At 40.5% G+C, this 19525-nt stretch overlaps 1 protein-coding gene across 2 annotated transcripts in view; it reads left to right on the top strand.

Annotated features, from left to right (window-relative positions):
* ZRANB3 (zinc finger RANBP2-type containing 3) overlaps positions 1-19525 on the top strand; it is a 44361-nt gene that overhangs the window by 19793 nt on the left and 5043 nt on the right. For both annotated transcript variants that reach the window (XM_066611898.1, XM_066611897.1), the window contains exons 8-17: positions 1668-1796; positions 3485-3604; positions 5991-6110; positions 7188-7367; positions 8925-9065; positions 11400-11850; positions 13917-14117; positions 15539-15630; positions 16730-16831; positions 19169-19314. In XM_066611898.1, coding sequence (XP_066467995.1) covers positions 1668-1796; positions 3485-3604; positions 5991-6110; positions 7188-7367; positions 8925-9065; positions 11400-11850; positions 13917-14117; positions 15539-15630; positions 16730-16831; positions 19169-19314 — 1682 coding nt within the window. The remainder of the gene's footprint in view (positions 1-1667; positions 1797-3484; positions 3605-5990; positions 6111-7187; positions 7368-8924; positions 9066-11399; positions 11851-13916; positions 14118-15538; positions 15631-16729; positions 16832-19168; positions 19315-19525) is intronic.

Below are 19525 nucleotides of genomic sequence, written 5' to 3'. Positions count from 1 at the left end.
TAAGCTAGTGATTAGTCGATCTGACAGAAAAAAAATTACAGTCATTGAGCTACTCACAGCTGGTCAGAATAAGTTGTCACATAGGGTGTCCAATGCTATAGCATATATTTTGATGCGAGTTGCATATTCAAAAGTGCTGGTTATGGTTTTGTTTTTACTGCGCAGCAAGCTGTTACAGACCATTTCCTGCTTATCCATATGCATGTGGATTGCTGACACTGGATTGGGGCATGCAGGCACTATCCAGGTCCAGTCCTGTTTTTGTTCCTCTCCCTTAAGTATATACCTGTAGCATTTATGGCACCGCCACTGAAATCTGTGAGGTAGAAAGCATATCTTGATATCATTTCATTATTTCTGGGCAACTTGAATACTTGGTATGGCCGAACCGTTCAGAACCTTAGATGTCCCATATATAGTAACACTTTTTCAAGTTGCAACCTTCAGTTATTCATAGAAATGGCATATAAAGGTCTTATTTTGTATTGACTGCTACAGTTCTAGTAGTGCCTTCTCTTCCTTTCCTGGATTTGTTATATAGATAGAAGGGGTTTATTGATACCAGTTGAATTTCACAGTGAATAGTGTGTGCAAAATTAAATAACACCAACCATAGTCCAGATAACCTTACAACTGATGCTGCAGGTCCAGCTTTTTGGGGCCTTGTTGCTTATTTTATGGGCCAAGAGTCCTCCATGCCACTCAGCAAGCCACATCTGAAGTACTGAGGAAGTTTAAAGGAACAGTAAAACACCATGGACTTTCCACTGGGCATGTACAAAACCCTTAGGCACAACTAAATTTAGGCCACAGTTCAGAGGCACTCTTCAGCTTATGTAAGCCTTGACTTGTGTGATTTCAGGTTTTTGTAAAGTCTGGGCTGTGTAAGATAAGCTACCAGCACTCACCACTTTTTGCTCTGTAACACTCTGTAAGGTTCACTTACTTTCCTCTGTAAGCTGGGGTCATTCCCAGTGCTCCCTGCATTTTCATTTAAAGAACCTGCATGGAGAAAGGGGCAAGATCTGTGTTCCAAGATCAGAATGCAGCAATCTTGCCCCTTTCTCTGTGCAGGCTCTTTAAACAAAAGGGGATATGCAGGATGCACTGGCAGCAATTCCAACTTACAGATCAAATCTAGTGGTGCAGTCTCCTGAGCAGTGAGCATGAATGGCACTTCTTGCACAGCCTGACTCTGACTTACATAAAACTCAACTTAGGGAAGGATGTCCAGAACAGAACCTTTTTGTAAGTCTGTGTACGTGAGTGCCTGTTCGTTAGTGTTCTATTTGAGTATTGTGTGTACATAAGCATATGTCATGAAGCAAAATGTTACCCAGTATAGAATTACATTGTATTTCCTAAGCAGTCTTTTGTTTTCTTTGAACCTTAAAAATGCGTGCTTCTAGCTGTTGATTTATGATCAAAGCAGAATAAACTTTAATTTTTTTTGTTCCTGGTTTGCCTTGGGTTTCTATACTTAGTAAGTACATGTGACTGACCTACCTCTACGCTGACATTTCTGTGCTTAAGAAGCTGGCATCTTTAGGGACTATTGTTCTCTCTTTTCTTCTCTGATGCAGAAGTAGGGCATGATTCAGAGAAACAGTAATTGTTTTGCCCTTTCACATTTTTGCCTCTCAATATTGTTGTTCCCTCCCCTGCAGGAATTAAATGCTAGCTTTGAAGAGTGGGAGAAATTAATGAGGGCTTCAAATTTAGATTCCACGGAAACTGACTTTGTCCAGGTGATGGGACTAATTACACGCATGTTTAAACAGACTGCCATTGCCAAGGTAATCTTGCAACATCCTGTTAACAATTTATTTTAACAGTTGCATTTTTTTCTCCTATAGCTATAATAATACTGAGTTCTCTTAGAGCTGTTTCAGTGTTTCATTCTAGTTGCTTCCTGAGAATTGTAGCACTGTAACACAAAGTGATATTCTATGACCATCAGTGATGACTCCAGCTTTTGGGAAGCCCTGGGGCAAAAGCCCTGCAAGAACCCCGCAGTGTTACAAAGTGTGTTACATGCTTTGCAAAGCACTTGCACCTATCACCCATGGTGCTTAGGAACCAGGTATCAGATAGATGCAAGTCCTCCATCATGCCACCACTTGCAGCTACAGTGGTGAAGTGATTGAGGGCTCTCAACTGCTATGGTGGGAGCAGGGGCAGCCCATCTTCTTTCTTCACCAATACCATTTTACTCTTCCCTAGGATTTCTGAAATGGTGTTAAAGGAAGAAGAGACTGGGAGGCTGCTGCTGCTTTCCACCATCTCCTAGTTACTTAGGGGCCTGGGACCAATTTGGGGAGGGGGGGCTTACTGGGAAACAGGTGGGCTTACAAGTGGTGGCAGTAGCTGGCCATCCTTTTATTTTCTTTTTTCCCTCAGTGCTTTTAAAGCAGTGGTTCTACACCTGTAGCACTGGGACCTACTTTTTAGAATGAGAATCTGTCAGGACCCACCAGAAGTGATGTCATGACCAGAAGTGACATCTAGCAAGAAAATTTTTAACAATCCTAGGCTGCAATCCTACCCACACTTACCCAGGAGTCAGTCTCATTGACTGTCATTGTTAAAAACATCTGCATAGTAGCCTGTTAAACATACAGACCTGTGACATTTCCCCAAATGCAGTCTCTTACCAGGGTAGAATCAAGTCTAATATATTAAAAATAAAATATTGAAATGAATGGGGACCCACCTGAAATTGGCTTGCGACCCACTTAGTGGGGCCCGACTCACAGTTTGAGAAATAATTTTAAAGAATTCCAAGACATCCTGGCTCCTGACATAGTGATGGGGATAAGACCTTGGAGAATTAACAACTGGTCCTGGAAGAAAGAAGTCCATTGTTATGTCCTCTCCCCCATAGTCACCCAGTAAGCATCCCCATGGATTCTGGTACTTGGGGTTGTTAGGGAGCATGGGAGCAGTGGACTCTTGTGCCTTCCAGGAGCTCAGAGCACAAGTAGATTCATTGAAGGAAACAGTCTTCGGGTACCTTGATCCCAATCTATTTAGGGCTTTAAAGGTCATAATCAGCACCTGGAAGCAAATTAGCAACCAGTTTCTTTCTAGTCGCTTGGTTTTGCTGCCAATTTATTTCATTTTAAATGGCACTTTGAACCTTCCTATTAACACTTAGCATATATTTTTAATAATAGTATTTTGATTTCCCCCCACTTGCCCTGACTCTTAAGAATGGAAAGAGCTCTTAGTGGAATTGATGCATCGATAAGCACAACCTATAAAATAATATGGTGCCATTGGATTGCTTTTTATTAGCTCAGTGCACTTTGGAATAAAGCATGGTGTTTGAATAGAGAAGATAAAATTAAAACTTAACTATTTGTTTTAAAGCAATTGTACTGTGCACAGTTATACTCGACTTTCTTAGTTTTATCCTTTAACCTCTTCCTTTTCATAATTTTATGATATCAAAATTTCAACACATGTGCGTACTGTATTTTAGGCAGGAGCAGTAAAGGATTATATCAAAATGCTGCTTGAAAATGACACACTGAAGTTTCTAGTCTTCGCACATCACTTAAGTATGCTTCAGGCATGTACAGAGGCAGTGATAGAAAGCAAGGTAAGTGTAGCTTATTTGGTTAGCTTCCTGTTTAAGATTCTTTATATCAAGTGCTACACAGGTTTAAGGAAGATATCAGGGATGGAACCTGAAACCTCGACCTGCATTCTGCCAGTGAACCTGTAAATTTTCTTTTTATATCAATACTGAAATGAACTTGTTGACTGTGCTCTCTCCAAGTCGTATCTTGACCACTGTGATCATAGTATATTGCTATATGAAACTGAACTATGTTCAGATTTCAATTTGTGGATCATTTGACCACATCTGTGTCTAGAAGTGAGAAGAATGTAGGAAGATAGATCATTGATATTGTGTGGCCTAGGAAAATGTCATCATTAATACAATTTTGAAATACATTTGTGGGCCACTTAACGAGAGGGATATGTTCTCCGATCCCTGTTGTTATGCAATTAAGTCATTAAGTGAACAGTCAGTACAATCTATTGCCTTTGTTGCATAAACAGACACACCCTGCCAGACACTAGCTAGCTGCAAAGGCTACTGGAGATAGATTGCCTCTTCTTTGCATTAAGAGCGTTTCTCTTGTGTAAACATAACCTCTACTGCAGGCTATGGGAAATGCAATTGCCTCATTAAGAGCATCTTTATTGTACCTAAACCGCTGTCATATATGCGGTCCATCGTTAAGTGAACTGTTAAGCGGCGCACGCCTGTGTACTCTCCTTCAATAAAGTTTTAATGGTTCATTCATCGAGTGATGTCCTTTGATTCAGTGGCACATAATTTCTTGGAAGAGTCTTCCATTCGCAGAATGAGAGTTGCACTCATGCAGCGGTGACTGCAGCTGGCCCTCGTGTGACTGCAACTTTCACTCCACAAAATGAAGGCACTTACAATGATGCAGTTTACACTGCACCAAAATTTTGGTTCTACTGTACCATTGTATTCAAAACTTGTTCATAGGAAAAAACATGTAACTGTCAGAACTTCCTTGTATGAGCTCAACCTTGTTTTTAACATTAGTACGTAGGATCTTTTATTCAGATTCCTTTCCTTCTCAGTGAGTAGTTGGGTTTTTTTTGGAGGGGGTGGGAGTTCTGTATGGCAGTGCCCATCCTTCAAGAGCTTTGGAAACATTGAAACTATCAGTATAAATTCAGAAATCGTGTAAAAGTTACTTTAAGCAGGAGATTAATCTGGTTAGAGACATCTAGCTTAATTCATAAATTTGTATGCATATTTTTGTGATTTTTATATGCTTATGTCTCCCAGAATCTTGAATACAGGACAAAATGTACATATTTAAAAAATTACTACAATTATTTTATTAGTAGCAAATGTTAGGAAAGAGTAGTCTTTTCCTGCAGCTTTTTAAAATTTACATGTCTTTAATACCTAAAAATTTTGTCAAAAATTAATTCCACAGAGTTGAGCATTCTGGTGCGTGAGCTTTTGCAGATTTATTTAAAATATTTGTACCCCACTTTTCATCTGCCAGCATCAACAAGGTGCAACATTGTGAATTTAATAATTTTTATTTAAATAATATTAAACGTAATTAAATTTGTCCAAGGGTGGTATGCTTATTAGCCATTGCTAGAGCCTATTCTAAAAATTTAACAAGATCCTCTTTTCACTTGTCTGCTTGTGAGATACTGCAGCTTTATAGCATATGACATGCTTGTGCTGATATTTCCCATTAAGGAAGACTAAGGTTAGGCCTTGGGTTTGCACGTTGCCACCAGCTCCCATCTCCTAGGAGGAGAAGGTGTTAAGTGCGGTAGGGATCCAGTGTTTGTTTGAATGCAGGATCTTACTGGTGGGCAACCCAGTCCTATCCCCAGCAGCACTGCCAGGTGCAGCAGTGCCACCGGAGGTCTCCTTGGGGGAAGGGGACTTTCATCAAGCCCTGGATTGGAGCTTCTCAAGTTTGTGCTGACTATTTTGCTGGCGCAGACTTAAGAACCTCATTGTTGGAGAATGCAACCCAGCATGGAGAATGGGATATGGTGGAGCAGGGCTCTGTTGGTCCTACCCCCTCGTAGCCCAGTTCCTCCCCCCATCCCAGAACACCTCGCCCCCAAGACCCTCACCACTGCCTGGAACTCTTACCGATTGACACTGGACTGGTGCTCACACCTCTCTGAGTGTTGCAGAAGTGTCTTATGAATTGGGCCCTAAATCAGTAACTTATGTTGTATTGAAAGGATAATGGTGGAAACCTAAAGGCTAGCCCCTATTTCGCAGGAGGTTGGGTCCTAGAACAGCACCGTAATGTTCTGGTTTTGGAGCATGATGGCCTCATGGATGGCAAAGCTAGGATTCTCATCAGCAGTCTTGTTGTGTAGTCGGTTTATCCTTATCTGAAGCCTAGGATTTCCTTTAACCTAGGTAATTATTTTACATATTTCTTATGTCACAGACTCGTTATATTCGAATAGATGGAAGTGTACCTTCAGCAGAAAGAATAAACCTTGTCAATCAGTTTCAGAAGGACCCAGATACTAGAGTGGCCATTCTGAGCATTCAGGCTGCTGGTCAGGTAAAACTTTAATACACACCGTTGTTGTTTTTTTTAAGGCTTAATGTTTCCTAAGTTGGTGCTATGTACTGCTGTACTCCTGTGGAGTGGACCATTGGACCTTCCCCAACCTCAGAAGACTTCCTGAATGCAACAAGAAGTCAGTTCTTGTTTGCATCCATGACTTCCAATCATATCCAGGAGATATGAAGGGCCTTCCCAGGGCCTAGGGAAGGCCCATAGCCCATTCTACAGGCCTTCCCCAGCCTCAGAACACCTCCCAGATGCAATTGGAAATCATGGAAGTGAACCAGAAATGATTTTCAGTTGCATCTGGGAGGCCTTCTGAAGACACTGGGAGGCCAATGTGACCTTCTGAGGGCCTGGCACTGCCCCTGGGCGAGCCCCTGCAGTGCTACAACTGAGGTGCCCCCTGCAGTGCTCCTCCCCACGGATTTCATTATCCTCACATTTCAGTATCTGTGTGGTGGTCATGGAACTGATCCCCTGTGAATACTGAGGGCACACTGTACTCCTTTTTGAGTACTCAAAGCAGTGCACAACAATAACAGTACAATACATCTCTTCAGTTTCTTCCCAGTATCAACCACTAGATAAATCAATTTCAAATTCAATATAGGTAGTGTGTTAATGCCATGCAGTTATTTTATGGTACTTGTCAAACTATCTTCCACTTAATATATTCTCATTTCACTTCCTCTTATATACTCAGGCCTATATTTAGCAAAACAACAAGTTGATTCAAACATCAACAGCTTGCAAGGCTGTACAAGCTGGTTCTTTAATTTTTGTTCTTCCTAGCTCAGTCTTCATTGTTAACATAGCAAGGTAATAGCTTCCTATAATCTCTTGTTCAGTTTTGCTGTTGGTCTCTGCATTAAATACCATTTGTTTTCTTCATTTGACTCTGCTTTCCAAGGTGGAACCAATTACCCAGTTAATGAATCCCTAAAACTATTCTATAAGAACCTATCGCACTCTGTGAGAATTTAGTGATGCTGAAATCTGTGGCACTTTGCCATATGCATTTTTAAAAAAAAAAAGTAATATAAACCTTTATTTCTATATTGTGTTCAGGGTTTGACCTTTACTGCTGCTACTCATGTTGTTTTTGCTGAGCTATTTTGGGATCCTGGACACATTAAACAAGCGGAAGATAGAGCTCATCGGATTGGACAGTGCAGTTCTGTGAACATCCATTACCTTATTGCAAATGGAACTTTAGATCCTCTTATGTGGGCAATGTTGAACCGCAAGGTATGATGAGCCATGTCAATATTAAAAATATGTCAATGTCATGTCAATATTAAAAATCCCCAATGTCGAGCACATAATTTGGTTGCCTCTACCATCGTTTCTCCTTGCGTTTTGACAGCATACACCTACCAATATTCTGTAACCTGACCTTTCTCTGCTCATACCTTTTCCTCTCCAATAACCTCCTTGGTTGTTTTATTCTCTAAACCTGCAGGTTTCAAACTCTCCCGGAGTTTGAAACCCACAGTAAGTCCTTGCGGGGACGGGGGGAGGCAACGGGGATGGGAGGAAGGCAGCGACACAACCCCCTGGATCATGTCGCTTAGGGGGCGGCGGAGACTGGGATGCAGTCACCAGTGCCTGCAGCTGCTGTCCTGGAATGTGGGGAGCCCTGCGCAAGCGTCTGCAGGGCTCCCCAGGTCAGCAGAAGTGAAAGTGGAGCAATTGTGCTCTGCCTCCGCAAAATCAGAAGTGGAGTGCGATCGCTTCACTTTCACTTCTGCTGACCTGGGGAGCCCTACAGAGGCTTGCACAGGGCTCCCCACACCCAGGGAAGGCTGCTGCAAGGACTGGTGAGTGCACCCCAGTCCCTGCAGCCCCGTTAGAAGTGAAAGTGGAGCGATCATGCTCCACTTCTGGTTTAGCGGAGGTGGGGCGCGATCACCCCACATTCACTTTGGAAGCATCAGGGAGCCCTGCAGACAGTCGTGAAGGGCTCCCCGCACCCCCAGGAGGCTGCAGGAGGCTCTGGTAAGTACAGCCAAGCTCCTGCAGCCTCCTGAGCAGCACAATCCTGGGGATTGCACCACTGCCTCCTTGCTGCCCCTGCCCCTTAAGGGGAAAGAGTTCAGGTCCCTCAGGCTGGGGCGTCATGACGCCCCAGTCGGAAAACCTCTGCTCTAAGCATTTGCTTTTTGATTCTTAGGAAGAGACATGTTGTATATCTGAAGAAAAGATTGAGAAAATATGGTGGGAACACTTAGGAGTAGATCTCAGAGGATTCAGGAGGCTGGAGAGAGGGGGCAACTCAGTGAAAATTGTGGCTCCCTTCCCCACCAATCCTCAAGAAGGTTTTGGACGGCTGGAGAGAGAAGGTGGAATTGATGAAAATTGTGCTCATCCCTTTTGCCTAAGTGCTAGACAGCACAAGGGATTTGGATATAACTCTGTACGATTATGTTAAAATGTACTAAAAGGTCAGGTTCAATGGTCTTGCATCATGCTGTTGGCTGCAAATTCTGTTGGCTGTAGAATTGGAACGAATGTTTGTGTTCATTGTAAACATGTTTCTTTCTCCAGCTAAAAGCAAAACTGCCACTGCTGTCCTGTTGCATGTAACCATGGAGCCTTAGCCACTCAGAAGACACAATTCTTGTACTTGGAGATAGGATGAATTGAGTTGATAACTGATCACATTGCAGGTGATACTGCAGAATGAAAGAGCAGTGGGAAAAGCTCCATGTTTTCCCCGGCTTAATATGGGATCAGATAAACTTCTGGATATGTAAAATGCACTCTGAAATGAGAAATAATGTTGCCTCATTCTTCTATTTACAGGCCAGCGTTACAGGCACCACATTAAATGGCAAGAAAGATAAAATGCAGGCAAATGAAGGCGACAGAGAGAAATGGAATTTCTTGAATTTTGCTGAAGCTTGGACTCCGAATGAAAGTCCGAATGAGATTTTATTCACTCATGTGAGAATGGCCAGATATAGGTCTTGTACTGTGTAATTTGTCCAGGCATTTTTGAAATTGGGGCACTAACATATAAGCTATGATAAACTTTCCCTTGCCGTGTTTTTTTCATATTCATGCCTTCTGTTTGGCTTGCAAGCATGATAGTATTTAAAATTTTATGAAGCATCAATCTAGATGTTAGCAAAATCTGTGTTCTAATCTAAAACGAAATCAGGCAATTCAGGGTTTTGGTAATCTAGTCTAATGCTTTATCTATTTTTTAAAAACCATTCCCCTCATCCAGAACCTTAAACCTGCACAAGATTCCCAATGTCAACAAGTAAATGGGCATCTTCCCATAGCTGGTAACAGAAATGTCACCTCAGTTGCATTGCAGCCTTTTATGTGACTGTTTTTATCTCTGACTTTTCTCTGCTTTAAATTTCTTTTGCTAACAGTCTTTTGCAGAGCCTCCTTCAGTAAATTGTCTTTTAAACAAAATTGGCTCATGGCAATTGGTAAAGGTTACTGCATCTCTCTCTCTTTTTGTCTTCCTGATGATGTAACTGAAGATATATGAGTCAAAGACTGTATACATGTGTGTGAAAAGGAGAGCCCAATCCTATCCAACTTTTCAGCGCCAGTGCAGCTGAAATGCAGCCCTGAGGTAAGAGAACAAACAGTTCACACACATGTATGCAGTCTTTGACTCATATATCATGGCTGCATCAGTGCTGTAAAGTTGCATAGGAAGTTGATAGGAAGGTGCTGTAACTTCATTTCAGAATCTGTCTGACTGCATGTTAACTTGCTAGGAGGTTTTTAGTTTCTGTGGCAAATGCTTTTATTGTATATATAAAGCTTTTAGAAAACCATTGATACATATTGGTGCTAATGGACTTTTGAAAACCTATTCAGGCAGTTCATTGTTACTGCTATTCAGGAGTTTTTAGTACATTCAGTAGACACTTTAGACGTGTATCCTTTCAAACTAAATCGTCTTCAATAGTTTTGGTCTGATCTGAGTCTGAAAAACATTCATTTCATAGTAAAGTGAATAATATACTCGTAATAAATGTGGAACAGTTCCCTCCTCTTGGCTAGATTAATTGAAGCACTCCATATGTTGCCTAGGTGATGTTCCTAGCTTCAGGTGGCAGCTGGGTGAATTTTAAGTACAGATAAGGATAAATATGTCCTGGTTTGAGACTGCTGGCATTATATAAACTACCCAGTATTTATTGCTTATTAACAAATCAGTAAATGTGCATAAAATTTTTCTGATGTACCAAAATGGCTTTTAGAATAAGGTGACTTATTTTAGTATAGCACAAGAGCAGGAAGATTGGTCTCCATTTTAGGTGTTGAGGCCCAAAATTACATCCTTAAAGGGCATACTTCCACACAGATGGGCACAATTTCCACTGTATTATACTTAACGAAATAGAGGTTAAAGTGGATACTGTTGTTAACTGTGTAGTTTCTTTGATCGGGCTGGTTTTCACATCAGTGACTGTAGTCATTGATGTGAATAGTTGTGCAAGTCCATGCTTATTTTTACCCTGTGGTAAAACTCTATGGTTTTATCCTATGGTGGAGCTATTAAAATTGGTCTGCAAAGATAACCTGTTTTTAGAAGAGTAGAGGACGTTCATATTGGGAACAATCCATTCCTATCAGTCATGGCACACAGACTTGCGTCTCATAATTCCAATTTAAATTAGTTTTAAAGGTGATGAAATTAATAGAATGAGAATATGACAGATAGTGCACACCTTCTAATAGGAAACTAAATGCAATGCTTTTAGACTGCTGGGCTGTAGGTCTCCCCTATTTAGTAGTTCAGAAAGCACCTGTAGCACTACAGAAATGTTTCCATTTCAGAAGCCCTGGAACATGGCTGGGTGTTAAAACTTTCGTAGTATATTCAAAACCCTTCAGCTAAAGTACTGCAATTGGAAAGGATAAAAATGTAATAAATAGAAAATTGTAACCCAGGATTATTGCATTTCATGGTGTCTGGTGTCTGTCTCGTAATTATATTATTATTATTATTATTAACAGTATTTATATACCGCTTTTCAACTAAAAGTTCACAAAGCGGTTTACAGAGAAAAATCGAATAACTAAATGGCTCCCTGTCCCAAAACGGCTCACAATCTAAAAAAAATGCCAAGGAATACCAGCAGACAGCCACTAGAACAGACAGTGCTGGGGTGAGGTGGGCCAGTTACTCTCCCCCTGCTAAAAAAAAGGAGCACCCACTTGAAAAAGTGCCTCTTATCCAATTAGCAGGGGTTACAATTATAAGTAATTGTATTGCAAGTAATACAAATTTGTCACCTCTCCTAGTTTGAAAAGGAAAAGCAGCATGATATTCGTGCCTTCCTTTCACCCAAGCCAAATACTGAGAGAAAGCGAAAAATTTTCTCTGGTGAGGAGTCTTCAGGCTTCACTTCAGAGTCTCCTCAAGGCTCTGAGGAAAAGGATGTGGAAAACAGTGGCTGTTTGGACTCCAGGGAAGGAAGTGAGATGGCTGTGTTTGGTCAAGAAGCGAAGAGACTAAGAACTCCAGAACCAACTACTCCAAAGAGGTTTCCTAAGAAGGGGAAAAAATATTTGTTTGAGAAAACAAGCCGTTCATTTACAGAAGAAAGTACTCAAGAGGACTTCGGTACTCACCCCTGTCCTTCAGGCAAAGTCGCTGCTTCAGAAGCAGCTTGGCACTGCCATCTTTGCACTTACAGTAACAATTCATTACTCCCGTATTGTGAAATGTGTGAGTCTCCTCGGGGAAGGAATAGTAAGTATACCTCTATACCCCTGTTAATGTCTTACTTTGTTGTGAAGAATACAGCCCCTTTTGGGGGGGGGGTTAATGGCACAAAACAGCAGCAAAGAGCACTTTAAAACATAGGAAGAACTTGAAGAAAAATTTGGTAGACATTTGTCTTTATCTTTATTTTGATCTGATTGTATACTTAGCACATTATTAGTTTGTCAGAGTTTGTTTCTGATGTCACTACAAAGCACGCACAGTGGGTCAAAATAGAAATATCCGTTTCCATGGTGCCTTACTGTCAGATGTCTTGTTCTGATTCTCTTCAGAACATGTACTACTCTTCATAAGCTGTGAGGCGCATATATCTTTTGCTGCTATTCTTGGTTAGATGATGCACTATGGATTCCTCACATATTTACCTAAAGTATAAGATAGATAATTTTGCTGGAAACTCACTTTTGAAGCATGCCAGATACTTATACGATACTTAGTTTTATTCCTAGACATAGACTTTATTTTCAAATCTGGATTTTATCTACTGTAAATACTCAAGTATAAGTCGGTCTCACAGATAAGTTGAGGGCAGGTTTGAGCCAAAAATCATGGAATTTTTATGACCCTTGGGTAAGTCAGGGTTTAAATTTAGGGGGGTGCCTGACTGTAATTTTGTCTGAATTTATCCAAGGCCAAATCCTACCAGTAATTGTTACCTAATAACTGTACTGTCTCTAGTTTACTAAAAATTTTGTAAAAAATCATAAGATATATTTTTATTCATTAACTTTTTAAATTCTGGTCTTCACAACCTTTTTGTAAACACTATCAGAATAAGTGTTCTATGAACAGCATATCGGTAGAACCATTAATCAAATCCTTTAAGGTGCCTGGTGTGTTAAGCCAGAGGCTCTACATATAACATACAATATATAACACGTAATTGGCTTCACGGCAGAGAGACAAGCAACAAGCACTGAGCATGAGTAAGCGCAGCTACACATAGTTGCAACCCGAATTACTTAGAAGTAGACCCCATTGCTTTCCATGGGTGTTATTCTTATTAATGGTGCACTGACTTGTAGCCCTGGACTTTGCTTCAAATGGAAATGAGGATTACATCCTGGTGTTAAAAGCAAGACCTCTGCCAAACATTTGCAAAATGGTGCTGAAGGGGGGTTGGGTATGATCCTGCCTTGCTTGATTTAAACAGAAGCCTTGAGCCCTGGCTTGCATTTTTCTCAGGAGGAAGGAGTGAAAGAGTTAACTTTGGCTGCAGCTTGCATAGTGCTCTGGTTGCCCTGGAGACAAATAGTCTTCTATCTCTGCATTGTCATCTTGCTCTCCCCTACCTGCCTGAATAGTCCCGAACCCTGAGTGACTGCAGATAAGTTCAGGAGATGACTTACACTTGATTTATTGGCAGAAATTTCTAGACTTTTAGGCGACTATCTACGGTATATACTGTGCACGGCGTGCATTTCCATATGTGTAAATAGCTTGTGCAGAGACCCCCTCATTGCATTTGAACTTACAAAACTGGACAAAATTTCTACCATCTCTTTACTGTTGTAGCTGTGGAATTCTTCATCTTGCGGATGTATTTTATGTTCAAAACAAAACTGTTTTCATACAGCCAATTAAACTTCACTCTTTTAACATAACAGTTCACTAGTAACCAAGCATAAAAGTTACTGTGTATTTGCTGACTGAGTGGAATTGTCATGTTCAGTCACTTGGAGAGGACGAATTGGTGGGTTCACTTCTTTGCCTACCTTCCACTTTTAGAAATGTCGAATTACAGTCTATAATTGCTTGTGTTAACAGCTCTTTCCTTGAAGAGATAACTAAAGACCTTACACCCAGGTTATTTTCTATGATTTGTTGTACATTGAAAAGACAAGATTGTACTGTAACCTTGTGCTATGTGAACAAAAGCTCCTCTCATTTGTAGAAGGAGAAATGTGCTTCCAGAAGACATTCTTTCATGACTGGAAGGAACTTTTGTTTAAGGGAGTGCAAGGTTAGGGTACATGCTACAATTTTGGGTGGTACCACTTACAGCTGCTGTTCCTTTTTTTGAACACCCATAGTTAAGCAGAACAAAAGACACATGAGTGACACGACCATTGCCCTGAATGAAGAAGAAAATGTGGCTCAAGTTAAACTTACAGACGCAACCAGTAAATGTGAGCCGAGGAAGCTACTGCTGGAAATGTCTGATGAAGTCAAAGAAGAAGTTATTGTTGCTGCAGACGAGCAACCTAATTGCTGTGACCAAGAGCTTGGCAAGCGTAAGGAAAGCCTATTTTCTTTGGAAGCAATTATTTAGCAAATCTCTTATGAACATGGTTGATAGCTAAATATTTCTATGCATTAACTAACCTGGAAATGTGTGTCCCCACCCTCGAGGAATGAGTGTAAGTATAGTGTAAAAAGCAAAATGTCTAAATATAGAATTTTTTTAAAAGAGGCTAAATTGTGATTCAGTTGTTATTATAATTGTTACCCAGATGAAAAGCCTTGCGTCAGTTCTGAGAGAGCAAGACCTCAAGAAAGAATTACAGAGATTGGGAACAACCACCAAGAATGAGTCTCTGAGCCCTCATTACTTGAATATGACACTTAGATGATGGGCTGGGAGTGTCCTCATGGGCTTAGCTTACAGACCCACAGCAGGACTGTGAATTGCATTCTAGTGTCCACAATGCTTCACATACCAATTTGGGCATATTTCAAGAAGCATTCCTAACATGCACATCTTTGGGAAAGCTTGTCTCTAAAATTAACCTGTGTTTATGAAGTTTTTGCCTCTGCACTGCAGAGCTTGCAAAACAATACAGGTTAAGGCTTGTTATACACGGATTTGACTCAACACGAATGGCCACTGCAAATGAGAAGAAATGTGCTCCCTGGAGAAGGGGAAAAATGCTCCCCTTTAAAAACTGCTTTTCTTACTGTTGTATGTATTTTTCTATCTCAACGTGACGAAAAGGGCCCTTTAAATTAAAGGAAAACCGTTCTTTATCATTAGCCTCATTAGTACCAGAGAGGGCAGCCTGCTGCCAATCCATCATTCTCTCTCCAAGGCAACCAACCCCTCCCTTCCCCCTGAGCACCTGAAAGGTAAGCACTTTGCTCTGGATGAAGGGAGGGGAAGGGAGTGAAGCTTTCTAAGAGGCTGAAGGGAGACTGATTGATGGATTGTCTACCTAATGAATCTGTCTTACATCACAAAGGTCAACAAGGCTGTTTTTAAATGTCCTAGCAAAGGGACATTGTTTTTTAAATGGATTTGCTTTAATGCTTTTTTTTTTTGCCATCCATGAGTTCTGGGAATTGAACCCTCCCGAATAATGGACACAACCTATATACAAAACAAAGCTATGAATTACTCTACTATCAAGATAAAATAACTGATCTGTAACCTTGGTTTGTAAATTGTGCCATAAAAAGTATGATGTGTGTCACCACTGGGTAGTAGTCATTGTAGCAATTTCTATAGTTGTCTTTTAGGATGTCTCCAGTCATTATGCCTTCATCTTTGCAACAACTTGCAAGTTTGGTCATTTACTGCATAGTCCTATCCAAGTTTAATAAGAAGTTGTTGCTTTCTAGAACTTACTCCAGGTACATGTGCCTAGTGCCTTGTTATGTATATTGTATGTTGTGCAAATGACATAATTGAGGGTAAAGTAGAAATTTTTCTTTATAGAGCATTTTGAGACTTCAGAATCCTTTCCAGTGTACGGTGGCCTCATATTCTACGCAAGTAGAAACACTGACAGAATTCATGTCTACGCAAAGGTTAGTGAACATAATTTTTGCATTCCATGCTGCACTATTCTGTGCTAGGTGATACATACCCAGCACCCACTTCTGATGTAATGATGTGCAAATGGTTTCTTCCCGAAACTTGTTACTATTTGGTTTATGTGCAGATTACTGCCATCAGTTATTCTTGGTAAAGTTTTAAATATTAAAGTGACCTTAATTTTTTTTCTGGGTGCAGTCCAGATATTCACAGGCTCAGAGTTGGTGCCAAGCATCTTTGAAGTAACCTTGGATCATAAATTTGGGAGGAATGTGGATAATTGCTTGATTGTTTTGTTCTAATCAGTAAAACAAGGTTTTTGAAACATGTCCAGGAAGGAAATGAGAAGTCCGGCTGGAACAGGAGGGATGTGTATGGGCATGGAGGCTGAGGTTAGAAACTGCTCAAGGAGGAGTGAGTAAAACAGTCTCTAGAAGTGTTGTTGGAAGAAAGGGACAGGTAGGCAGTTGGGGAAACTGAGTGGAGATGAGAGACCAAAGAGGAAGATAAGCTGTCTCAGTTGGAAGGGGGAAGTGTGGGTGTGATGGCAGGAAGGAGCTGTGAAAGCTATAGAACTAAGAGGGCAATGAAGGCATAAATTCAATGGCTCAAAAACATTGGCTGCCCATCTTTAGTAAATACCAGTGCATGTACTGTATGTGATCTATGCTAGAACAAGTTTGAGAATAAGGTTGAAATCCTAAGCCATTTAGAGAGCAATCCTGTGCATGTCTACTCAGAAGTCTCATTATGACTAATGGGGCTTACTTCCAAGAAAGTGCGTATGGAATGCAGCCATAATAATGGAAGGGCTAGAACTTGCTTTTGAAAGGGTTGGAGTACAAGTTGATCACATGCTGCTGATTTAGTATCCTTGGATAATGATGCTGTGGATTTAGCATTTTATGCCCACCTTGCAGCCTCTCGTGTTTTTAAAGACTTTGTTGATCTTAGGCAGGGGTGGCAGGGGCCAGATGTGGCCCACGGAAGCTTTTTCTGGCTCTCAGACTTTCCTAGGACCACCATCAGCTGCTGAAAGGACGGCCCACATGATAATTGGAGATTAACAGAATTGTTCTTTAATTTATCCAGGATGGAGAACCTCTGAATTGCAACTTCATTCCACTGGATATAAAATTAGATAACTGGGAAGATTTACCAGAGTGTCTTCAACAAAAACAACACCGTTCATTGGTACGATCAATTTAGCAATTCTTTTTACAGCTATAAATAATACCCAGAGCTGAGATGCGCTTATGCCTTTCCATTCAAGTAACAAAATGTTCTGCTTTTGGTGTCAGATTTTTTATTATTGGCTAGGCACATACAGATCTTAATTGCCTTGCTTTTTTTTTTTTTTTTTTTTGAAGCAAAATCTGTTTCTTGCGGGGGAGGCATCACACTTCCCTTGTCTGTACATACATTTGAGAGTATAATTTAACTTCCCATCTGCAGAGTTAGTAACTGAATGTTATCAGAATCATTTTTTTTTTTTGTGGAAAAGTTGTACTTTTCTAAAGTACAGTGCAGTTCAGTATGATGGGCAGAGAAAATATAAAGCTGTAGGTGGGGATTTACAGGTTGTTTTCCCTTCAAATTTTGGTAATTGTGAATATGGATGATGCTGAATACAATGTGGGAAATGACTTTTTCCCCTAATTTAATTTCCCTAACAGAGCTATTTTAGCTAAGGTGTTCCTTTGAACAGGTATGGGTCTTTGAGGTGTGAATTATGAGATACGAATCACTGAGAGGCCATTACATCCAGCTTTTCCACCCTACAAAATGAGAGATGAAATGAATAGTAAAACAGTGGTTCTCAAAGTTTTAGCACCAGGACCCACTTTTTAGAATGAGAATCTGTCAGGACTCACTGGAAGTGACATCATCAAGCAGGAACATTTTTAACAATCCTAGGCTGCAATCCTACCCATACTTATGCACGAGTAAGCCCCATTGACTATCATTGTTAAAAGCATATACATAATAGCCTGTTAATTGCACAGATCTGTAACATTTCTTCAAATATAGTCACATAACATCAAGTCTATTAAAAATAAAATATGGGGGCCCACCTGAATGAATGGGGACCACCTGAAATCAGCTCATGACCGGCCTAGTGGGTCCTGACCCACAGTTTGAGAAACACTGACATCAAACATTAACATATATGTATATGTCACATGAAAGTGTGAATACATGTAACAGTCTCACCAGCACATAATTTCAAATGTCCATGTACATTTAGCAGAGCAGGAGTCTCCAAAACCCGGCCCGGGGGCCAGATGCAGCCCACAGCGAGTCTCTGACCCGCAGCCAGCTTCTGATTCCCTGAGAGCCTCTGGCCCAGTTGACCAAACACAACTGGAGTTGTGCTAGTAGAGTGGGGGATGGGGGTCCATTTAAGTTGGGCTGTGTTGGTGCTTGGAGAAATCCTGGACATTTGAGCCCATTTATTCATTCATCTAAGTTCCATCTCTAATGTATTTATTTAAATTTTATATTTTAATTTTTTTCCAGCCCTTAACACTGTACCAGATATTTGATAGGGCCCTTCGACCGAAAAGTTTAGAGACCCCTGTTTTAGAGGCTTCCAAGATATAGACTAGAAATCTGGGTTTTTAAAAACCATTTATATCCTGTTCCCTTTGGAAAAAAGGCATCCAAAGCTGCTTACAACATGAAAATCAATATTATAATACAATAAAAGCAAAGTAATACAAATTTATGAATCATAATAAAACAGTAACAGTGATGCAAACTAAAAACATCACAACAAAAATGAAAAATAAAACAAAAAGGTATTCAACCTGCACAGTAACACTGATAGGGAAGGGGAATATTTAATGATATCTGTGCTTGTCGTCACCTGTAGTTACCTCTCCTTTTCTCTATACAGTCACACATCTTTGCCTCAACAATACTGAGGCAATACAATAACAATAACTAAAGTCTTGTTATTCAGTTCACATGGAGAACAGGGAACATCAGTTATCCAACAGTACCATTTTACAAAGCTTTCACCACTCCCACTTGGGAAGTCCAGATATGCAGCTCAGATTTTAGATGAACGCTTCTAGAGTAGTGAGGCAAGAAGAGAGAGATCCCCTCTTCCCTTTTGTAGATATGCTTTTATTAACTAAGAGCAGGGCATTTATTTTTAAGAGTTATTCACAAACACAAACTCAAGGGGATTCCCAGATGCTCCAGCACAATGCAGATTTGTTTGGTGGCGGCTGGGAATTTTAACTGAGGAAAACAATATCTCCATCCCACAATGTTGCAGGAAATATGTTTTAAATTATTGAAGAATCAACTTTTAATGTATACTTTCCTGCCATCTCATTTATCTTTGCATCAGTTCACCCAGGAGAGTTAGTCTGGGAGACGTTGACTTGGGAACGCCACCTCATGAGTTTGATTGGCAAGAAGATAGTGGAATTCTCACTTCTGCTTCCCAAGCTCTTATCAGTGTATTTCAAGCTAAATTCTATACCATTTCATTATCAATATTTCTGTATTCTCCTGTAGATACTTAGGTTTGTCAGAGAATGGGATAGTCTAACAGCCATGAAACAGCGAATTATTAGGAAAAGTGGTCAGATATTTTCCAGTCCCATTCTTGCTGCTGAAGAGATGTTATCGAAACAACGAGCAAAACTTAGCAGTACTAAACGGTATGTTCTTACTGCCTCGCCTTGTATATTCTGTTGGAGAGATTCAGAATGAATTATGTTGAAAGTTGCTAAATCAGGCTTACATTATTAAGGTGATTTATTAAGTGACAAGCTAGTTGTATTATGTCTGTGACAATAGGCATTTTCTGCTTTGAAGACCATAGCTGGAAGCAGAAGACTTTCAGATGTTATTCCCCACCCCAACAACTAT

The sequence above is a fragment of the Tiliqua scincoides genome, chromosome 1, assembly GCF_035046505.1.
Source record: "Tiliqua scincoides isolate rTilSci1 chromosome 1, rTilSci1.hap2, whole genome shotgun sequence".
Classification (NCBI taxonomy): Eukaryota; Metazoa; Chordata; class Lepidosauria; order Squamata; family Scincidae; genus Tiliqua; species Tiliqua scincoides.
Note: the sequence above shows the minus strand (reverse complement) of the source record. Positions and strands in the feature narration are given on the sequence as shown.